We start from the raw sequence: 18,103 nt of genomic DNA, 5'->3' as shown, positions 1-18,103 counted from the left end.
TTTTAAAAGGTATATTCTGAATGTTTTTACACAACACCCCAACAGGTATATACAAATGTACAGAAGAACAAGGCAGGTGTCCCTCTGCCAGCATCATATCTGGGTTGGTAGACTAATGTTGTGCAATTGAATGATTTTTAGATGTAATTAGGAGGAAACTTTCCAACATTTTTATTCACACTGGTTTACATCATACCTTTGAACTGTGGTTAGTCATTTTATTGAAAAATGTTTAAGTTTTAATTTTCACAGTGACATTTTATAAGGGCATCACAGTCAGTTTCCAGCTCTTGCTTAAGAAGGGGCAGGTCACCCCTAATTTGTTTGGTAAAAGAAGACAGTGCTTTCATAAAACTGCTCACAACAATGTCTGTAAATGATCTGGATGAGAAATTGCTGTTGAGACTCTAAAACTTTTTTTTTGGCTTGGAGCACCACAAACAGGAGGATACTGGAACATGACAGCCATCCTGGTCCATCATTTATGAGAGAAAGAAGACCTCTCTATGGCAAAATATTGTAGATTGATAAATGGCACTGCAGGTGAAAAAATGTGTATTTTTTATTTTGGGGTTAACTGTTCTTTTGGTACTTGTGGGTTATCTGTTGCCACTTTTTAATAGCGGGTAGCTCCTCCACATTAACTTTTTAATTTCTCAAAATAACAAACATTAATTTTAGGAGTTAGGGTTATTTAGAGAGTCTGAAAAAAACAAAAAAAAGTGGCGACAGATAACCCACAAGTACCATTATTTTAATATCTACATGGCGCCATGCCCCAAGAGACTGACCTCCCCACTGGACTTGTTGCTCTGCAAAATGTAACTGCAGTAGGCAACCGAGTAGCTTTAGATGTCTAGACACTTATTTTACATCTTTAATGACATTTGTTCAGTAACCAGGCACTCTTGCTCTTCCTCTCGTATTGTCGCAGCTCTCTCCCTCTCCTCTTGCTCGTGTAGAGAGTTCTGCCCTGTGGTTTTTCCGTGTTGTTCCTTCAGGTGGCGTCTTAAGGCAGGCTTGTGAGCAAAGCGGGCGTGGCAGTACGCACAGCGGTGTGGCCGCTCGCCACTGTGGAGGTTCATGTGGTCTATCAGTGTGGATTTTTGGGTGAAAGTCTTATAGCACAGGGGGCACTGGTGAGTTTTGCCTCCGCCTCGATGCACAGCCATGTGCCGGGTAAGGTTGGCAGAGTGGTGGAAGTGTTTGCCGCAGCAGGGGCAGGTGTAAAGCAGGTGGGTGGAGCGGGAATGGAAGGCTAGGGATTGGGTGGAGGGGAATGTGATGCCACAGTGCTCACATATCACAGGCCCAGACACACTGGAGGTGGATCCCACCACCGCGACAGACTCATCCCCTCCCTCGTTTGTCCCGACAGTCGTCAGCCCTGAACTTCCCTCACCAGCACCACAACTAGACTCCTCCAGGACGCACTGGGTCAAACTGTTGCCTCCCATTGGTGAGACCCTTTCCACCTTAGCGTCACCCATACTGTAGTCTAACTGTGGGAGTTCAACGGAGAGGAGGTTTCCTGTCTTTGGCCCTTCTTGGTTGTAGTCCATGTTCATAATACCTCCCATTCCTGCAGTTGCTAAGTACCACAAATCCTGGTTGGTTGGAAGTCTTTTCTCCTGTGTTGACACCCACCTTCTTTTCCTAAAACCCCTGCCTCTCCCTCTGCCCCGCACAGTTTTAGGGTCAGAAAGCCTGCGTCTGAAAGCGCGGAGCCCCTCAGCTGAAAGTCCCCCAGTACTGAGATTATCTTCTGTTGGATTTAGCTCATATTCACCGCTTTCTCCAATCACCACACCGTCAGTCTCTGGGTAATAAGCATCCTGTGTTCCTTCAGAGGGAGCTCCTCTCTCCTCCTCCCGGTCTCTGTTCATCTGATCTTCTGAGATGTACACTCTGAACACATCATAGTCCTCCTGTCGAGCCTTTTCCTCCTCATCTGATGCGCCTACCTGTAACAACAAATTAAGACAGAATAAGGAAAGGTAGCGCTGTAAAAAAAAAAAGTGAAATACACCACTCAAAATTCCCCAGACATGTTTAAAATTGCTTGCTCTGTCTAACCTACAGTCCAAAATTCAGATATATTCATTAACACTCAACACAATCGCAATTAGGTTTTCTTTCACACACAAACCTTAATGCATGGCTCGTCCAAAGTGGGACTGCCATGGTAGTGTTGACTGCTTCCCTGGGCAGACATGTCTCCGCTGTTCTCCTCCACTGAGCGCACTACAGGACTGTGTAGATGCAAAGGGGAGGGTTGGCTGGTGGGAGGGGATGCAAAAGAGTGAACGCTTCCGCTGACAATTAAAGGTTGAGCCTGGCTCTTCTCTGAAGTCATCTAGAGGAACAGAAAAACACAGATTATGCCATTGCTAAAACAAAACAAAACTGCATTAGCTATGAAAATGCCTATAATGTGTAGAACTGAAAATCATCCCCCATCGCAACACACAAGAACTCTGACATAACATATGATTAGGATCAAATTGGGGGAAAAAACTGTTAAGTTTCTCACAATTTTCACAATGAACAACAGGAAAAGTAAAAGACACAGAAAGCCTTTTCCACAACTGTATGACATGTATCTACTTGTGTATTAACTTATTCTGGATAACTGACCTTTGCTGGACCGGGTTTTTTTAGCTGCACATACTTCTTCAGGGCTCCACGGCAGCGCTCCACAATATGCTCCATCTGTAGGTAACTGGCAGCGGTCAGGTAGTTGACAATCTCTTCTGGGTTAAACTGCAGGAGGCCAGTGTAACAAGACTGAAGCAGTCCACACACCACTGTGGAGCTGTACAGCATCGACACCTGGGTAAACATTTGAAACAAATAACGTAAATAAGCGCGTTGAGGAGAGACACAACGACAGAGTTTGTCAGTGGGACATTGTGAGTGTTGACAATTGCCTACCTGGAGCTTTGGGGCCGGGTTGAGGAGGAACTGGTCCCTCAGGAAAGGCGAGCAGGCAGCCAGGACAACTTTATGGCCCCTGAAGGTCTGGTTGTCGCTGGCCACAATAGTGATGTCACAGAATTGCTGGCGGGCCCTCAGTGTGTTCAGGTGCTTTAGGGTCGTGTCCCCGTGGCCAGGTAACCGGAAACACAGCATCTCCATCTTGTCTGACGAGAATTGGGGAAGCATTCATGTAAGTAAACTGATACATCAGATTGTTGGTTTACAAAGATAACTCAACTTGTTGATTATATTTGACAAAAGTCAAACTAAACTATGTAATTACTCAACAACAAACATAGACAAATATATACCGGTTTTTTATTACCACTTTACATGGCTTTTCAAATGTTAACGTACTGCTATTTGTGAATGACATGACCTGTATGAAATATAATCAACATAGTATTTAATAGTTATTGGTCATTTACCTCAGGTTGAACATGCTGTAATACCAAGTAAAGTCAAATCAGTAGCGAGTGCCACAGTGACGCGTCCTAAAACCCGGAAGTAAGTTAGCATTTTACCACTTCCGGTTCCTTCGACAAAAACCAATGCAATTTCTCCATAGGATTTTGGAAAATAGCTCGAAATAGGGTCTGTGGTTGACACAAATTGAAGAGACAGATCACGTTTTGTGAAAAAAACGTGATCTGTCTCTTCAATTTGTGTTTTGGTTTTTGTCGAAGGAACTGGAAGGAGTTTACTTCCGGGTTTTAGGACGCGTCACTGTGGCACTCTATTACTAATCTATAATAATAAAAGCCTTGAACCTTGAATCTGTTACTTACTGTAGTTACATGTTATAGTGCTACATTCAATTTGGTAGCCTAAGTTGTAGTATGGCATCTACTCTCACGTCACTTCATCCTCATGTTAATGGTAAATCGACAGCTGTAACGTGATAAAGCTAAGAGAAGTGGGCTTGAGACAAAGATCAGCATTGCATGTGTTAGAGGAATACTGGGGAGTATGATACAATGAGGCTGCCCTCCGTTAGAGGCTGAAATCCATCACCACACGATTGTTTTCATCCTTTTCTGCTGGCCTCAACGTTAGCTAGCGTTAGCATTAAGCTAGCTTGCTTGCATCTGGTAATAACTAAACACAGGAACAAACAGACGCTCCACAGTTATCTAGAAACGTTGTCCTTACTCACCTCGCCTTTTTCTTTTGTTAAATGTCTCCTGGGCTTTCTTAAAAACAAATCTGCATTTGTATAAATAGGGACACAGTTGATTCAGATGTTGTTACGCTTTTTCCTCATCCCTGCTGCCACTAGCTAACATTACTACCTCGATTTCTGTTTACTTTTTGGCCTCTTTTTTTTTGTTGGAGGAAGCACCTCTTGAAACCGCTGATCTCTGGTTAGTAAACTGACCTGGAATCGGATTCAGTGGAACGCCTTCTCCTTGCAGTAGGCTTCATCAGAGAACGCTCACTGACTTCAAATCAGCGACCAGGGGGCGTGGCTCTGGGTGGTGACGCGTCACGTCCTTTTACGTTTATGCGCTGCTTCGCGAAACATGTCGGCATCTGAGACAACAACGAAGGTAGCGAAGCCTTTCTGCAACTCAAAACTGCATGCTAACGACACTAACATTTGTTTCACAACTTGTAAACACATTAGCATACATAGCAAAAGCACGCCACCAGAGTAGCAATCTGTCATGATGCAAAATGTCTTTCCTTGTCGATGTATAGGAGCTCTTTGTTGAAAGCTGTGCTACAGTGCTAGCTTCGTTAGCCTGTAACATGTTTTGTGTTAAATTGCTCTTATGTTGTTAATGTTTTGGTTATCTCGTCGGTTCCTCTATCTCTATTCCTTGCATTTTCATCATTTTGCGTTAGTCTTGTTATGTTTTGCGGTTTCTGTATAGTATCTTGCTTCTTGTATGATGTATGTTCAGTTTTCAAAGCTAATGTTAAGACCCACAGTCTACGCACAAGACACATTGTCATGTTTACATATTTGGATTTCGAGGGAGGGTTTTATAAAGTAAGTGTGCAAAATCTCACTGCTTTCCGTTTTATTTGACGGACTACTGATGCTTTGAAATGTGTAGAAATGCATGAATGGGTTGATTGACTGATGGCGGCATTTGACGTAACAACAGACACCATCAGCCATTGGTTGACAGATTTATAAAGCAAGCAGGACAATCAGAATCACACTTTAGGTCAAGTAACAGTATTTGTAATCATACAAGGACAGCTAGGAACAAGGACAACAAAGATGGACAAATAAAGGTAAAGAACAGACAGGACTATTGTATATATAATTATGTGAATATAGGTGTAGAAAAGATTGACTAATTATTTACATTATAATGACCACAATAACGATCACAAACAACACTTATCCTCCTTATTACACACAAGTTATCCATTCTCCATTTGATAAAATATTGCATTACTGACAAGCCAAGTCATCAAACAGTTGAAAGATTAGTTTTTTACCTGGTAAAACTACAAATAACTGCCATTACATATTAGTACTTTAGATTTATAGTGTGTGAAAGGGTCCAGTTGTGTACATCATTACATTACTCCAAAGCTAATTTGCATCTAAATTGCTCCTCATTTGTGTCTCTGCTACAGTGTATTGCAGTGAATAAATGGATATTTTTTAAACAACAGATTGATGTTTTCTTACATTCTTTTTTTCTTGGTTCTTTGCCAGGAGCCTCCTGAAGGAAATGACCAGAAGACACCAGAAGAGTCCTTACCTGGTCCAAGTCAAGTAAAGGAAGGTATGTATAGAGGGAGATACAATTTGATAGTTTAATCTGTGCTTTTAAGGTACACAAATAGGCTGAATTATTGTCTGATTTTTGTATTTTTACTACTTTTACAGATAATGCAGCATCCATCACAGCTGCTGTCCCCAAGAAGACAGAGCCCATGGGTGGTATTTCATCAATGTTGTCATCTCTGCGACCTGGAAAGGACTCTTCCAAAGCTGGAGAGGAGGGAGAGAAGTGGTCACCTGCGTCCTCCCCTAGCAAAGCAGCAGCAGGTAAGGCTTTGCAATCAGTAGAAGCAATGACCTAATTTGACATAAAGCATAAACTCAGCAGTTTGCGATTCGTTTTTTAAGTTCCTTGAACCCTTTTAGAATAACATATTTGCTTGAGTCAGATTGAATGTGTTACAAATTATTGAAGGGCTTCAAAAACATTTATCAATAAATTCACAGTAATGTCTTTACCTCTCTCTTCAAGGACACGCAGCAAAGTCCATTTCATCATTTTCCCCCTCTCCTTCGACGTCTTCAGCGTTGTCCCCTGGCCGAGCTAAGATGAGTGTCTCTGGACCCGGCAGTAGTAAATCCGTCCTGGCACCTTCTCCTTCCCCGTCCTCCTCTTCTTCCTCTTCTTCCTCTTTTGCCACAGCTTCCTCATCTCCTTCTGTCTCCCCTCCCCCAACCAAGATTCATCGGGCTCGAAAGACCATGAACAGGCCTGCAACCGGGCAGGTGAGTCTACAAAGCAGGGCTTTTCTATTAAAATGTAAACGAGAATGTGTACCTCTGTCTTGAATATTGATTTGGCCCCTTTTTCCTTGACCCGAGTAAACATTTAAAAATGTAAAATGTGATTATAATTCAGCCTCCAACAAAACACACATTGTATAGTATTTGCTCAATTGACGGTACTGACGGTTTTTATTTCACAGATGAGCCACACTGAAGCACCTGTGATACCTTCAGAATCCTCTGAAATTGAACAGGGTTAGTGGCTTTCGCATACTCACGCTAACTAATGTTTTCCTCTGGAAAATAATAACGTTTCTATGAATAAACAAGTGAGAGTCCCTTGTATAAGTGAACACTCACTCTGTTGTGGTTTTAATTTTTCAATAGTTGCAAAAAGGAGAAAACTTGGTCATTTATCTGAAGACATACCTGAGAAATCAGAAAACATTCCAGAAAATGCTCAAACTGTGGTAAGATCATGTCTTTGCCCGCACATAACTCACTTTTATTCATCAGATTACATGCAATTAGATTGAATGTAATGTTTTTTTTCTTTCAAAACTCAGGAAGAAACGTTATTTCATAAAAAAGTGGAGACTGTTACCAAAACTGCACCAGAGAAGAGCAACAGCAGTGTTGGGAAATTAAAGCAGGAAGTTGCAGAGAAAATTCCTATTTCCAGTCCGTCCATGCAAGATTCAGAAAAGGTTTGACGTTTAGATCTACATATGGTTCACTTACAGTTGTTATTGATGCAAATATTAGCATATGTATATGATGCATGTTTTTTTAGCAACTGAAGGAATAATTGTTTATTTTACTATTGTCAAATTTCATCAATAGTTTGAAGATGGTGGGGCGGAAGCAAGACAAAGTAAAGACATAGAGGGGTCTGTGAACATGTCAGATCATGTGAGTGCTTTTACTTGTTTCACTAGCTTGATAATTACATTCTTATCTAGTAATAGATATTATATAAATTATAATATGAAGATTTATATATATATTATTATAAAAAAGTTTTAATTTAACTGTATCAAAAGGTGGAAAAACAGTGGCAGAAATATGTGTGTGCGTCCATGCAAACCGTAGAGATGCAAACATATATACTACATGTTCATCAAAATGTGCACTGTCGTGTTGCTTGTGTTAAAAAAAGGACACCTCAATCCTGCATCTCCATGCCCAGGAAAAAGAGAGAATCTCGGCTGACGTGGTTGAGACAGTGGGAGGTGAGTGACTTTACTCAGTGAGTTAAATATACATATCATTTATAAAGCAAGCTTTCAGCCCCCTTTACTCTGATCCAACTACATCCTCACTGGTGCAGTCAGTTAAGGTGAGATCATAAGCTAAACTAGAGAATGCAATTCCTGAAGAAATTGCTAGTGGGAATGCTTTATGCTGAAAATCTGACGCTAAACTGCTATGCTGAAATGTAATGTGTAAGAAGAAAGTGAAGAATTTAGATTGAAATGATACATGAACACTGGGGGCTTGAATGTGTGATGAGAGAAGAAAAGAGAGTAAAAAGGCTTGGAAAAGCAGCAGAATATTTGAACTGCAAACCTTTGAACTAACTTGATGTTAGTGATGTTGAAGTTTTGGGCCATTTGGAGCATTTTCACTGAAGTTATGAGAACACCGTGTTTCATGGCGGGCATTGTGTTGCCATGGCAACGGCATGTCCCGTAGATGTCTTCACGGCTGGACTGTTAGCACACATGTGAAGTTTGAGCACTTTTTGAACATTTTCATAGGAGTTATAGCGACATCGTCTTTTATGGCGAGGGATGTTTCCATGGAAACGGCATATGGTGAGATCTCAGATTTGGCGTGGAGCTGTTAAGGCATGGACCGGTGATATACAAGTGAAGATTGGGGGGCGATCGGACCGTGTCCATTGGACTTACAGCGACATCGTGCTTCATGGCGAGTGGTCTGTCGCCATGGCAACGTCATTTAATGACACCCCATAATACGCTTAGATGCGTTGATGGCTGCATCGTTACCAAACCTGTCAATGTGACATCGTGTTCCATGACACAGGTGTTTATATTTGAGCTAACGACGACAGCTGTGTGTCACCAATAATGTATAAAATAGGTGGAACATGTTGAAGTCAGTATGAAGTCTCCATCAGACAGAAAAGAATAGGCTCAGACAGTCTGTTAAACTCCAGTGACCACGTCGTTAGCTCAAACACGAACACCTGTGTGTTATGACATCATCGTGTTCCATGACACAGGTGTTTATATTTGAGCTAACGAGGTGTGCAGAGATCAGAGGTTTCCATTGTTCTGAATGAGAGATAAACCTCTTGCATGTGAACGTTTTGTCGAAGAACCGTAACAGATATCTGTGAAATTTCAAAACGTGAAGCATCTCAAGGACCTTGAGTATCTGAAGTGTAATTTTTGTGTACTTTCGGGTTAATAATGTGGCCTTTTTGGCAGTTTAACTAAAGGTGTGCGGCTGCTACCGTGAGGAAATATCAGCCTGAAATTACAATGGGCTTTAATGGAGACATGTTGAACGTTTTTGTCACTTCATGCCCTCAAGAGGCATTTTGTTTAATTATTTTGCCATAATTATTTGTCATTTTTCAAGCTACGAGATGTTTTCCTACGTTTGTTATGAAAAATGATGTCTCAGGAATGTAGGGTTTGGGAATTATGGCAGTTTAAAAAAAATATATGAAGGCAAATTTCAGGATTTCCTCCACTCTAGCTGTGACATCACGCACTCTAGTTAATGTTAAAATCTGAAGAAAGCCTCTTTACCAAGGTCTGAACAATGTTTAATATCTCTAAAAGTAAGAATCAGATTTAAAAGTTGTGTTACACGAATAATGTCAGAAAGATGTGTAACATTTTAAAGTTGGAATGAGGTTTCTGAGTGAAAGTATGAATGAACAGTTAGCAGTTGAAGTCGCATGAAGATTTGTTGAAGTCTGAAGAATTTCTCCATTGACTTCAATGGTTAAAAATGTGATGTATTATGGGATGTATCTCTGGAATTATGAAAGTTATGAATGATAAAAGTAATAGCCATCGATTCCCGACCGAGCTGAACGTTTTGATGTTTGAACAGAGTTTCTGCGATGTTGAATGTGGGAGGAGAAGAGGGGCAAAATAAGCCGGCGGAATAATAAACTTTTTGTCCGTAGCATAACATATAGTTGGAATGCTGTTATCAGCATTCCCACTAAATGAGGATCACATGTGTATGATCAAAGAGAAAAAAGTGATTTTAAGCTTTGATTCCTCCTCTGTCTGGAAACTATAGCCATTGCTTTGCCAATTTCCCGCCAAAAAACTTAAAAAATAAAAATGTAAATAAAAATAAAAATGTAAATATACAGTGGAAGGATACACAAAGATCTCCAATGCGCTGAATATGTCTCGGAGTACAGTTAAAAAGATCTGCACATGTCTCTCTCATGACCAATGTTTATACTTTGTTATCCGGTTTACAGCAGGAAGGGCCACTGAGTACACGGAGGTTCCTCTGGGTGCTCTGGACATCTCCGCTGCCGACAGTCTGACTCTTTCTCCTCATCACGGTGAGTTAATGATACATACGTGTCCCTTTTTTTAAATCTGAAAAAAGTCAAAAACAAACTTGAAATGAGTTGTCAATGCTGGGATCTAGCTTACCCCAAACATCTCAAATTACTGCTAAAAATAGACAATGGACAGACTGAAATAGAATCAATCTCCCAACCTTTTGGTGACCATACTCTCTTGGTGACAAACATCATAAACATTTCAATCTTTCTGTTCCCTTTGCAGAAGGAAGTGATGCAGGAGACACGGAGCGGCTGGAGGAGCTTCCTCTCTGCAGCTGCAGGATGGAGGCTCCCCGGGTGGACAGCAGCAGCCACCGCATCAGCAGACAGTGTATGGCTACTGAGAGCATCAATGGAGAGGTTTGTGTTTTTTAGATTTCGAGAGCAGCATGACGTCTCTGCTGGTCTGTTGTAGTTTATAAAGCTCACATCTCAAACTGTATCTTGTCTTTCAGCTGAGGGCTTGTACCAGTCGGACTATGAAAGGGGAGACCATGCGTCCGTCCAGTCGGGTGCCCCTCATGATGCTTTGTGAGATCCACCGCTCACACATGGTCAAACACCACTGCTGCCCTGGGTGTGGATACTTCTGCCTCGCGGTAAAGAGTTTAAACCATCTACTGTAGGAATTTACAAGCAATAACTTAAATATGGCTTAAAATGAAGGTTTTCTCCTTCTTGATTCCTACCTTTTTTCTCTTTCAGGGCACGTTTCTAGAGTGCTGCCCAGACCAGCGCATCGCTCACCGTTTCCACCGTGGTTGTGTGACGGTGCTGGGCGGTGGGCGCAGCAGATCAAACGGCGGCGGTGGCGGCGGCATGCTTTTCTGTCCTCACTGCGGGGAAGATGCCTCTGAGGCCCAGGAGGTCACCATCCCATCCTTTAGCTCGGCCACATCCTCGGCAACCACCGTCGTCACCATGTCTGCTTCCTCCACCACCACCCCGTCACTGCCGCCCTCCACCCCCACCGCACCCTCACTCACAGCCTCAACAGGAGGGATGAAGGATGGGAAGATGCCAGAGAGACCTGTCAGGTAAATTTGGATGACCTGGGAGAAATTGATCGGTTCCATTAAACTGTAAAAGTTACATTTTCTTTCCTTTGCGCTCCTTATTCGCCTCTTTCAGTGCACGCATTCATAGCCATGGTTTGGTGACACTGGCAGTAGAGCAGCAGCCTCCGCAGCCTGTAGCCTCTGCAGCCACTGAGGCCACCCTCCCCCCGGCAGAGGAGGGGGTGGACAGCGTGGGACCCTCCCTCTGTATGCCAAATGGGAAACCCATCAGCCCCAGTGCACTTCCACCTGGGCCCAGCAGGGCGGCGCTGCAGAAGGCCATCCTCACACAGGACACTGAGAGGTTGGAGTTTAGATTTGACTGTTTTCACTTGTACAAGGATGTAAAGTATTTTCTTAATCATGTTCAGGTTTGCTTTGACTCTTTCAAAGGAGCATTCTGTGGACAACTTCACATCAGACCAGTTGAAATTAAGTTGGTGGTTGTTGTTTTTATGATCTGCCAGGAGGAAGAAACTGAGGTTCCACCCCCGCCAGCTCTACCCGGCTGCCAAGCAGGGGGAAGTGCAGAGAGTCCTGCTCATGCTGAGTGAGTGGGCTTGAAAAAGTTGAAATCATGATATATTTGTACAATATTTGTGTATTAAAACTGTGTGTGTTTCACAGTGGAGGGCATAGATCCAACATACCAGCCTGACTCCCAGAACAGGCGCTCTGCTCTCCATGCTGCAGCTCAGAGAGGCCTGCTGGAAGTCTGCTACATTCTCCTACAGGTGAACACTTTTTTTGCATCTGTCGTTGTTTCTTTGGGTGATTAGGACACATGCTTTACACATGAAGATACATTCCTGTAATCTGTTGTGAAGGAAACTTTTCTATTTTGAGAAAGTGTGTAAAAATGGCTAATTACAACTGCAGCTGATGTCCACAGTTAATATGAGAAAACCTGCATCGGTGAGAAAAAAAAAAAAAGTCTATTCATATATAACAGATGAAACAGTCGGATATTATTACTTTAGATACACATTTTATTACAGGAATGTTTGACTATGCTTGCTTTATTGCTCAGGTGTGTATACTGCTTGTATTATTTAAAGCGTATCTCAAAACACAGAGCTCATTATTCTGTGTATTTCATTAATCCTTCCTGGTCCTTTACCAAAGATTAATAGTTATTTTTGAATGTGTACTAACAGGCCGGAGCTCAAGTGGATGCCCAGGACAAGGACCGTAGGACCCCTCTGCTTGAGGCGGTCATCAACAACCACATTGAGGTGGCTCACTATCTGGTCCAGAACGGAGCCTGCGTCTATCATGTTGTGAGTGTCTGTTAGTGCCTACAATGAAAAAGATAAATGTGAAGTTTCAGGGGTTTGGTTGATATGGAGTTCAGTGTTTGTTAATGTCTTCAGGAGGAGGATGGATACACTGGTCTCCACCACGCAGCCAAACTGGGAAACCTGGAGATTGTCAGCATGCTGCTGGAGACAGGGCAGGCTGATGTTAACGCACAGGTAAAGGAAGCACCAACATGTATTAAAGGCCCAACAGATCACTTCTTGTCTATAACTAATGTCAGTTTGACCATCATATCTGTTTTACTGGTTCGGTTGATTCTGATTCTTCCTGGCGTTTTGATCTCAGGACACCGGGGGCTGGACGCCCATCATCTGGTCTGCAGAGCACAAACACGTAGATGTGATTAAAGTGCTGCTGAACAGAGGCGCTGATGTCACCATTAGTGATAAAGTAAGTTTCTTCAAGTTCAGTGAGGTTTGGAGATTGTGTTACATGTAAAATGCCTTTTTGCTTGCTGCTCCTTTGAGTATGCCTGTTTTTATATTTGCAAATCAGCAAGTGTTTTTTTTTGGGGGGGGGGATAGGTCACGTTTGTGCATGTCGTGTATTTGTCTATCTGTCTGATATCTTCTATGACTTTATGCTCAAGAACCTGTTGCCGTTGCGGCTTACTACTATTCAATTTTTATAAAAATAACAATGTAATTGACTTTGTAATGACAATGTAATGATTGTTCTGCCTGCTTACTCCTCTTCACTGACCAGGAGGGGGTACAACTGCTTCAGTAGCAAAAGGCATTTGTGGAAATTGGCTTTGATTAAAGACAAGCCTTAGTAGGAATCTCCCTGGGCTCTGAACAGGATCATCTGCAGAAGAATGACATACCCAATATGTTATGTATTCTTTTATATGTAAGTTGCATGAAAATGTTAAAGGTTATTACTTTAATCAATCTCTTCCCTCCCAACAGGAGCTGAACGTGTGCCTCCACTGGGCAGCGTATGCAGGGAATGTGGATATAGCAGAGTTGGTCATGAACTCTGGCTGCTCCCTCGCCTCAGTTAACTTGCACGGAGATACGCCGCTTCACATCGCCGCCAGAGAGGGCTTCCTGGAATGTGTTACGTGAGTCGATGTCATCATAAACTTAAGCCTATTTATTGAAGTCATATGAATTCTCTGCTTTTTCTGGAGCCAAAAGCACCCATCCATTTTCCAACTGTTTCTTCTGCAGGTTGTTCCTGTCCAGAGGGGCAGACATTGACGTCGTGAATAGGGAAGGAGACACGCCTCTCAGCCTCGCTCGGCCCGACACGCCGGTGTGGGTCGCCCTCCAGATCAACAGGAAGCTAAGAAGGGGAATAACCAATCGTATGCTTCGGACCGAGAAAATCATCTGCAGGTTGGTGTTATTTTGTGGAGCCATGTCTTTAAAAAATAAACTGTTTCTTTATTACAAGATTGTTTCCTGTTATTCTTTATGATTTGACTCCATGTTTATTTTTCAGTGACGTTGCACAGGGCTATGAGAACGTCCCGATTCCCTGTGTGAACGCAGTGGACGACGAGGGCTGTCCGTCAGACTACAAATATGTTTCAGAAAATTGTGAAACTTCGGCAATGAACATAGACCGCAATATTACACACCTGCAGGTAAAATATTATATCACGCTCTCTTTTACTAACAAATAATATTGTAATTTGCAATGAAAAATGCATCTCATACATGTTAATGGTCTTGTCTTTAGCACTGTAGCTGCACTGATGACTGCTCGTCTAGTAACTGCCTCTGTGGACAACTGAGTATCCGCTGCTGGTACGACAAGGTAAAAATACTTTTTTGTTTTAAGGCCAAATTAATTATGTATTATGGTCAAAAGAAACTGTACATTTTTTTTTTTAAAGCCTTGACCTGAAAATGTGGTACATTCTGCAATTATCAGGAGAAATTAGCTTTGGTTCAGTCAGTGAGATCCATGCATCAATGAAAAGGATTCATTATTTACAGAGGAACCTAAAGGAGTGATACTAATCTCAATTTATTACACTATTTGTTTTTTTTTAGGACCAGCGACTACTCCAGGAATTCAACAAAATTGAGCCTCCACTAATATTTGAATGCAACATGGCGTGTTCCTGTTACCGAACATGCAAGAACAGAGTGGTACAGGCAGGCATCAAGTAAGAAATAAACTCGTCTAGCGTAATGTTTATCAACCACTCAGGTTTTTTAACTAGTTTTAACAGCAACAAATGTCACTGACGACCTTCCAACAAAAAAATGACATTGTGAAGTGACTGGCTGGAAGGAAAGAGCTGGATATGGCTGCACCATATTGTTGCAAAACATGTATTCATTGGCCCCTGCATGACAAATAACCGCAGTGCTCACTTTGAGTCTGAACCCTCGTCTTGTTTCCCCTCAGAGTTCGTCTTCAGCTCTACAGGACTGAGAAAATGGGCTGGGGAGTTCGAGCTCTGCAGGATATTCCCCAGGGAAGCTTCATCTGCGAGTAAGAGAGGATTGTTTTACACACAACAGGTTGCTTTACAGTATGTGAAAAGCTACAGGTTGGAAAATAAGCTTTTCTACCTCCCTCCACTCAGATATGTAGGGGAGCTCATCTCCGACGCAGAGGCCGATGTTAGAGAAGACGACTCCTACCTGTTTGACCTGGACAACAAGGTGAACCTTTCAAGAGAAAATGCTTTTGTTTTTCATCAAAACAGAGATGACAGGAGGGGAAAACATGACAAGGAACATTTGCTATATTTCCTGTATAACCAATAATACATAACTATTAAAGTGAATAATTAGCCAGAACTTAACTCGTGCAGAAAAAAACAGTACCTCCGCTGCTGAGCTGGGTAAAAACCTCCTAGGTTTTAGCTTACTGCAGTCTTTCAGCTAACATTTTTTATGGGAATAATCGTTTCAGCCTTATATTTCTAGATGAACTTATAATTTCAACCTTTTTTAATAAATCACCTCCTTAATGTAGAGAATCAATCAAATTAGTTTATCTAAAATTGGCAAAAGATGTTTGCATGTGGAGTCACATTTTATTAAAATTCTGCTTCGGACACTATTTATTTGTAAAATACTGCAAAAAAACATCAGCTGTATTCATTGGTGGTCTGTCTCCGTATTTAGATGGATTTCATCTTATACAAAAGCATATTTAAATCGTGTAACATTTTCATTTATTAAACTGGCAAACGTGGAGCACTGAATAGGGATTGAATTCTAACACGATGCATGTTTTTTTTGTTTTTGCTAAAGGATGGTGAGGTGTATTGCATTGATGCCCGGTACTATGGCAACATCAGCCGCTTCATCAACCACCTGTGTGACCCGAACCTCATCCCAGTGCGTGTGTTCATGCTGCACCAGGACCTGAGGTTTCCCCGCATCGCCTTCTTCAGCTCCAGAGACATCCTCAGCGGACAGGAGCTGGGGTGAGAAGCTGAGACGTTTATGATCACCTGCTCAGAGCTTATTTCTTTATTTCCCTCCTCTTGTTTTTATATTTATTAATGTTTTGTTTCAGCCTCTAAATTATGTAAATGTTGTGCTTTTCTTTGTTTTATGAAATAGTTAACTGGAAATCTTACATCTGACATTTTTAAATGGGAGGAACAAATCTGTACATTAATTGATTATGAAAATCATTTAGAAAATCATTTTAATGTCAATTATTTTTCAAAATCATTAACTTAAAAAAAGAAAAACAGACACGGATAAATTAAATGCATGTATACTATACAAATCTAAGAATATGAAAATAACTCGGTAGAGCAGTCCGGGACCAATGATTTATTCGTTAATCTTCCTCCTTAGTTACCTTCTCTACCCTCTCCTGTTTATCCTTTCCCTTACATTTCTCCCTTACATTTATGTATTGTATACAAATGAAGGACCCTTATTTGTTAACAACTCATCTGTCTGAAACTCCATCTGGCTGTAACCTCGATGAACAACTTTACAAATATATATTTTCTTCCCTGTTTCATCAGATTCGACTATGGAGACCGATTTTGGGACATTAAGAGCAAGTACTTCACCTGTCAATGTGGATCAGAGAAATGCAAGCACTCGGCCGAGGCCATCGCCATCGAGCAGAACAGACTGGCTCGACTGGAGGCTTGCCCAGATTCAGGAGCTGACTGTGGGATGAGCATGCTGGGAAACTCTTAAAACACTTACCCATGGGGCCTTTGGATTAACCTCACCCACTTCACATGTGAACATTTGCAATGAAAATACACCTAGTGGGTTATATCATGTTTTTGATGCATGGTGCTGTTTTTCTACTTGAAATGTCCTTATTTTCCTCCCAAACTTGCCATCTTAGAGTTGACCATGTCACCTATGGTAGAGAACATGGGCCTTTTTATATATGTTTAAACTGTGTGGGTGTAAAACACATACATTTGTGATTCTGTACATACAGTATATCTACTGTATATTAATGTCTTTTTCATTAGCTCATGACGATTTGTGCATTACGAGTCCCAAACTGTCATGCATCTTCTGTTGTGCCAACAAAACGCTTCTTAACACTTTGCATTTTTAACACAGTTCAGTCATGGGCCAACCCTTTAGCCCATACTGGACTCGAGGACCTGAGGGATGTTGACTTTGGATGATTGTCGTAGCTTTATTTTCTTTATTTTTATACGCATTGTTTTCTTTATCACATTTAGTTTAATAAATTAGCTCATTAGTTGATCTTTGGGCTCTTATATTGAATGTGTCATTTTCTTTTTAAATATGTTTCTCACTGGTTTACAATATTCCATGTAATCCTATAGTATCCTGTAATTTCTATACCTTTTATCCTATGTCATTATGTGTGCATATGCAATATTAGGATATTATACAGTTTATAGGGAGATGTGGCCCAAAAAATGTATTTCCTGTTGGTGTTATTGTGTTATCAGCAGGGGGCAGCTAGCTACAAGCTACTATGCAAACTCCACAGGGCCCAGTCAGAGAAATTAAAAGGAAGATGTCTCACTCTGCTAGCAGTTCTAGGAGTCTCTTTGAATTGGAGACTGCTAACGGATAAGAAATGCTTTGTTGGCATCTGGTTGGCATCCATCCATATACAGTGCAGTACAGAACAAAGAGATACGGAATAATGATTATTCGGTTGTAAGGCAAAAAGAAGGATGCAGAACAAGAATACAAGACAAGGTACATACAAATGTACTAACATAATACTTAAGTGAAAGAGCTCAGTATTTCTCCAACCACTGCTGTTTGGTAGATTCACCTATAATAATATATTGTGCATTTTAAAAACTGATTTTTGATTTAATTCAAAGTTGTACTGTTAGATATTTAAATCTTAGACTATGGTATAACGATTATGAGACAATAGGCCCCTGGAAACAGACATGCAAAGTGCCTCGCCACATCTATATTGAAACATGACAAACAGGTATAGTTGTACTCTTTTTGTGTCTCTTTTCAGGTGTAACACATCTCTATGTGGTCTTTGCTGCTGTTTTTCGAAGTTGTTTTGGTGTCTTTCCAGTCATTCATGTTTCTTTGTGGTCCTTTTGAGTATCTTCCTAGTTGGTGCCATTTTGTAGGTAAAGGCCAGGGGGGCGAAATAGGTTTTGATTAAATGCACTTAATCTTAATGCAGTAAACGTTTAGGTTTATTTAACAGGAGCAGAGTGAGCCCTTATTTCGATAAACGATCTGTGGTAGCACGCTCAGGTGCGCATCCCTCTGCAGGTGCGCTCGC

At 41.4% G+C, this 18,103-nt stretch overlaps 2 protein-coding genes across 4 annotated transcripts; one reads left to right on the top strand and one right to left on the bottom strand.

Moving 5' to 3' along the window:
• Positions 1-147: 147 nt before the first annotated feature.
• Positions 148-4,324, bottom strand: LOC117477883 (zinc finger and BTB domain-containing protein 12-like). Of its 2 annotated transcripts, none has more exons than XM_034124675.1 (5): positions 4,136-4,324; positions 2,935-3,143; positions 2,638-2,832; positions 2,150-2,356; positions 148-1,964 (listed from the first exon to the last, which is right to left on the bottom strand). In XM_034124675.1, the coding sequence occupies exons 2-5, from the start codon at positions 3,136-3,138 to the stop codon at positions 870-872; spliced, it is 1,701 nt and encodes a 566-aa protein (XP_033980566.1). In that variant the 5' UTR covers positions 3,139-3,143; positions 4,136-4,324; the 3' UTR covers positions 148-869. The 2 variants fall into 2 exon arrangements, with proteins under 2 accessions (XP_033980566.1, XP_033980567.1); XM_034124676.1 differs by having other exon boundaries at positions 2,935-3,138.
• A 177-nt stretch (positions 4,325-4,501) lies between these two features.
• ehmt2 (euchromatic histone-lysine N-methyltransferase 2) lies at positions 4,502-17,097 on the top strand. 2 transcript variants are annotated; one of them, XM_034124674.1, is made up of 29 exons: positions 4,504-4,529; positions 5,187-5,226; positions 5,660-5,729; positions 5,834-5,995; positions 6,201-6,454; positions 6,655-6,709; positions 6,842-6,924; positions 7,021-7,161; positions 7,298-7,366; positions 7,614-7,686; positions 9,933-10,019; positions 10,249-10,385; positions 10,481-10,624; positions 10,731-11,062; positions 11,157-11,387; positions 11,551-11,633; positions 11,711-11,817; positions 12,241-12,363; positions 12,457-12,558; positions 12,689-12,793; positions 13,315-13,469; positions 13,579-13,746; positions 13,853-13,997; positions 14,093-14,170; positions 14,410-14,525; positions 14,771-14,857; positions 14,952-15,030; positions 15,628-15,803; positions 16,362-17,097. In XM_034124674.1, the coding sequence occupies exons 4-29, from the start codon at positions 5,881-5,883 to the stop codon at positions 16,540-16,542; spliced, it is 3,426 nt and encodes a 1,141-aa protein (XP_033980565.1). In that variant the 5' UTR covers positions 4,504-4,529; positions 5,187-5,226; positions 5,660-5,729; positions 5,834-5,880; the 3' UTR covers positions 16,543-17,097. The 2 variants fall into 2 exon arrangements, with proteins under 2 accessions (XP_033980564.1, XP_033980565.1); XM_034124673.1 differs by lacking the exon at positions 5,187-5,226 and having other exon boundaries at positions 4,502-4,529.
• Positions 17,098-18,103: the final 1,006 nt, after the last annotated feature.

The sequence above is a fragment of the Trematomus bernacchii genome, unplaced genomic scaffold (genome assembly GCF_902827165.1).
Source record: "Trematomus bernacchii unplaced genomic scaffold, fTreBer1.1, whole genome shotgun sequence".
In the NCBI taxonomy this organism is placed as follows: domain Eukaryota; kingdom Metazoa; phylum Chordata; class Actinopteri; order Perciformes; family Nototheniidae; genus Trematomus; species Trematomus bernacchii.
The sequence above is the reverse complement of the archived record's forward strand: the minus strand, read 5'-3'. Positions and strand labels throughout refer to the sequence as shown.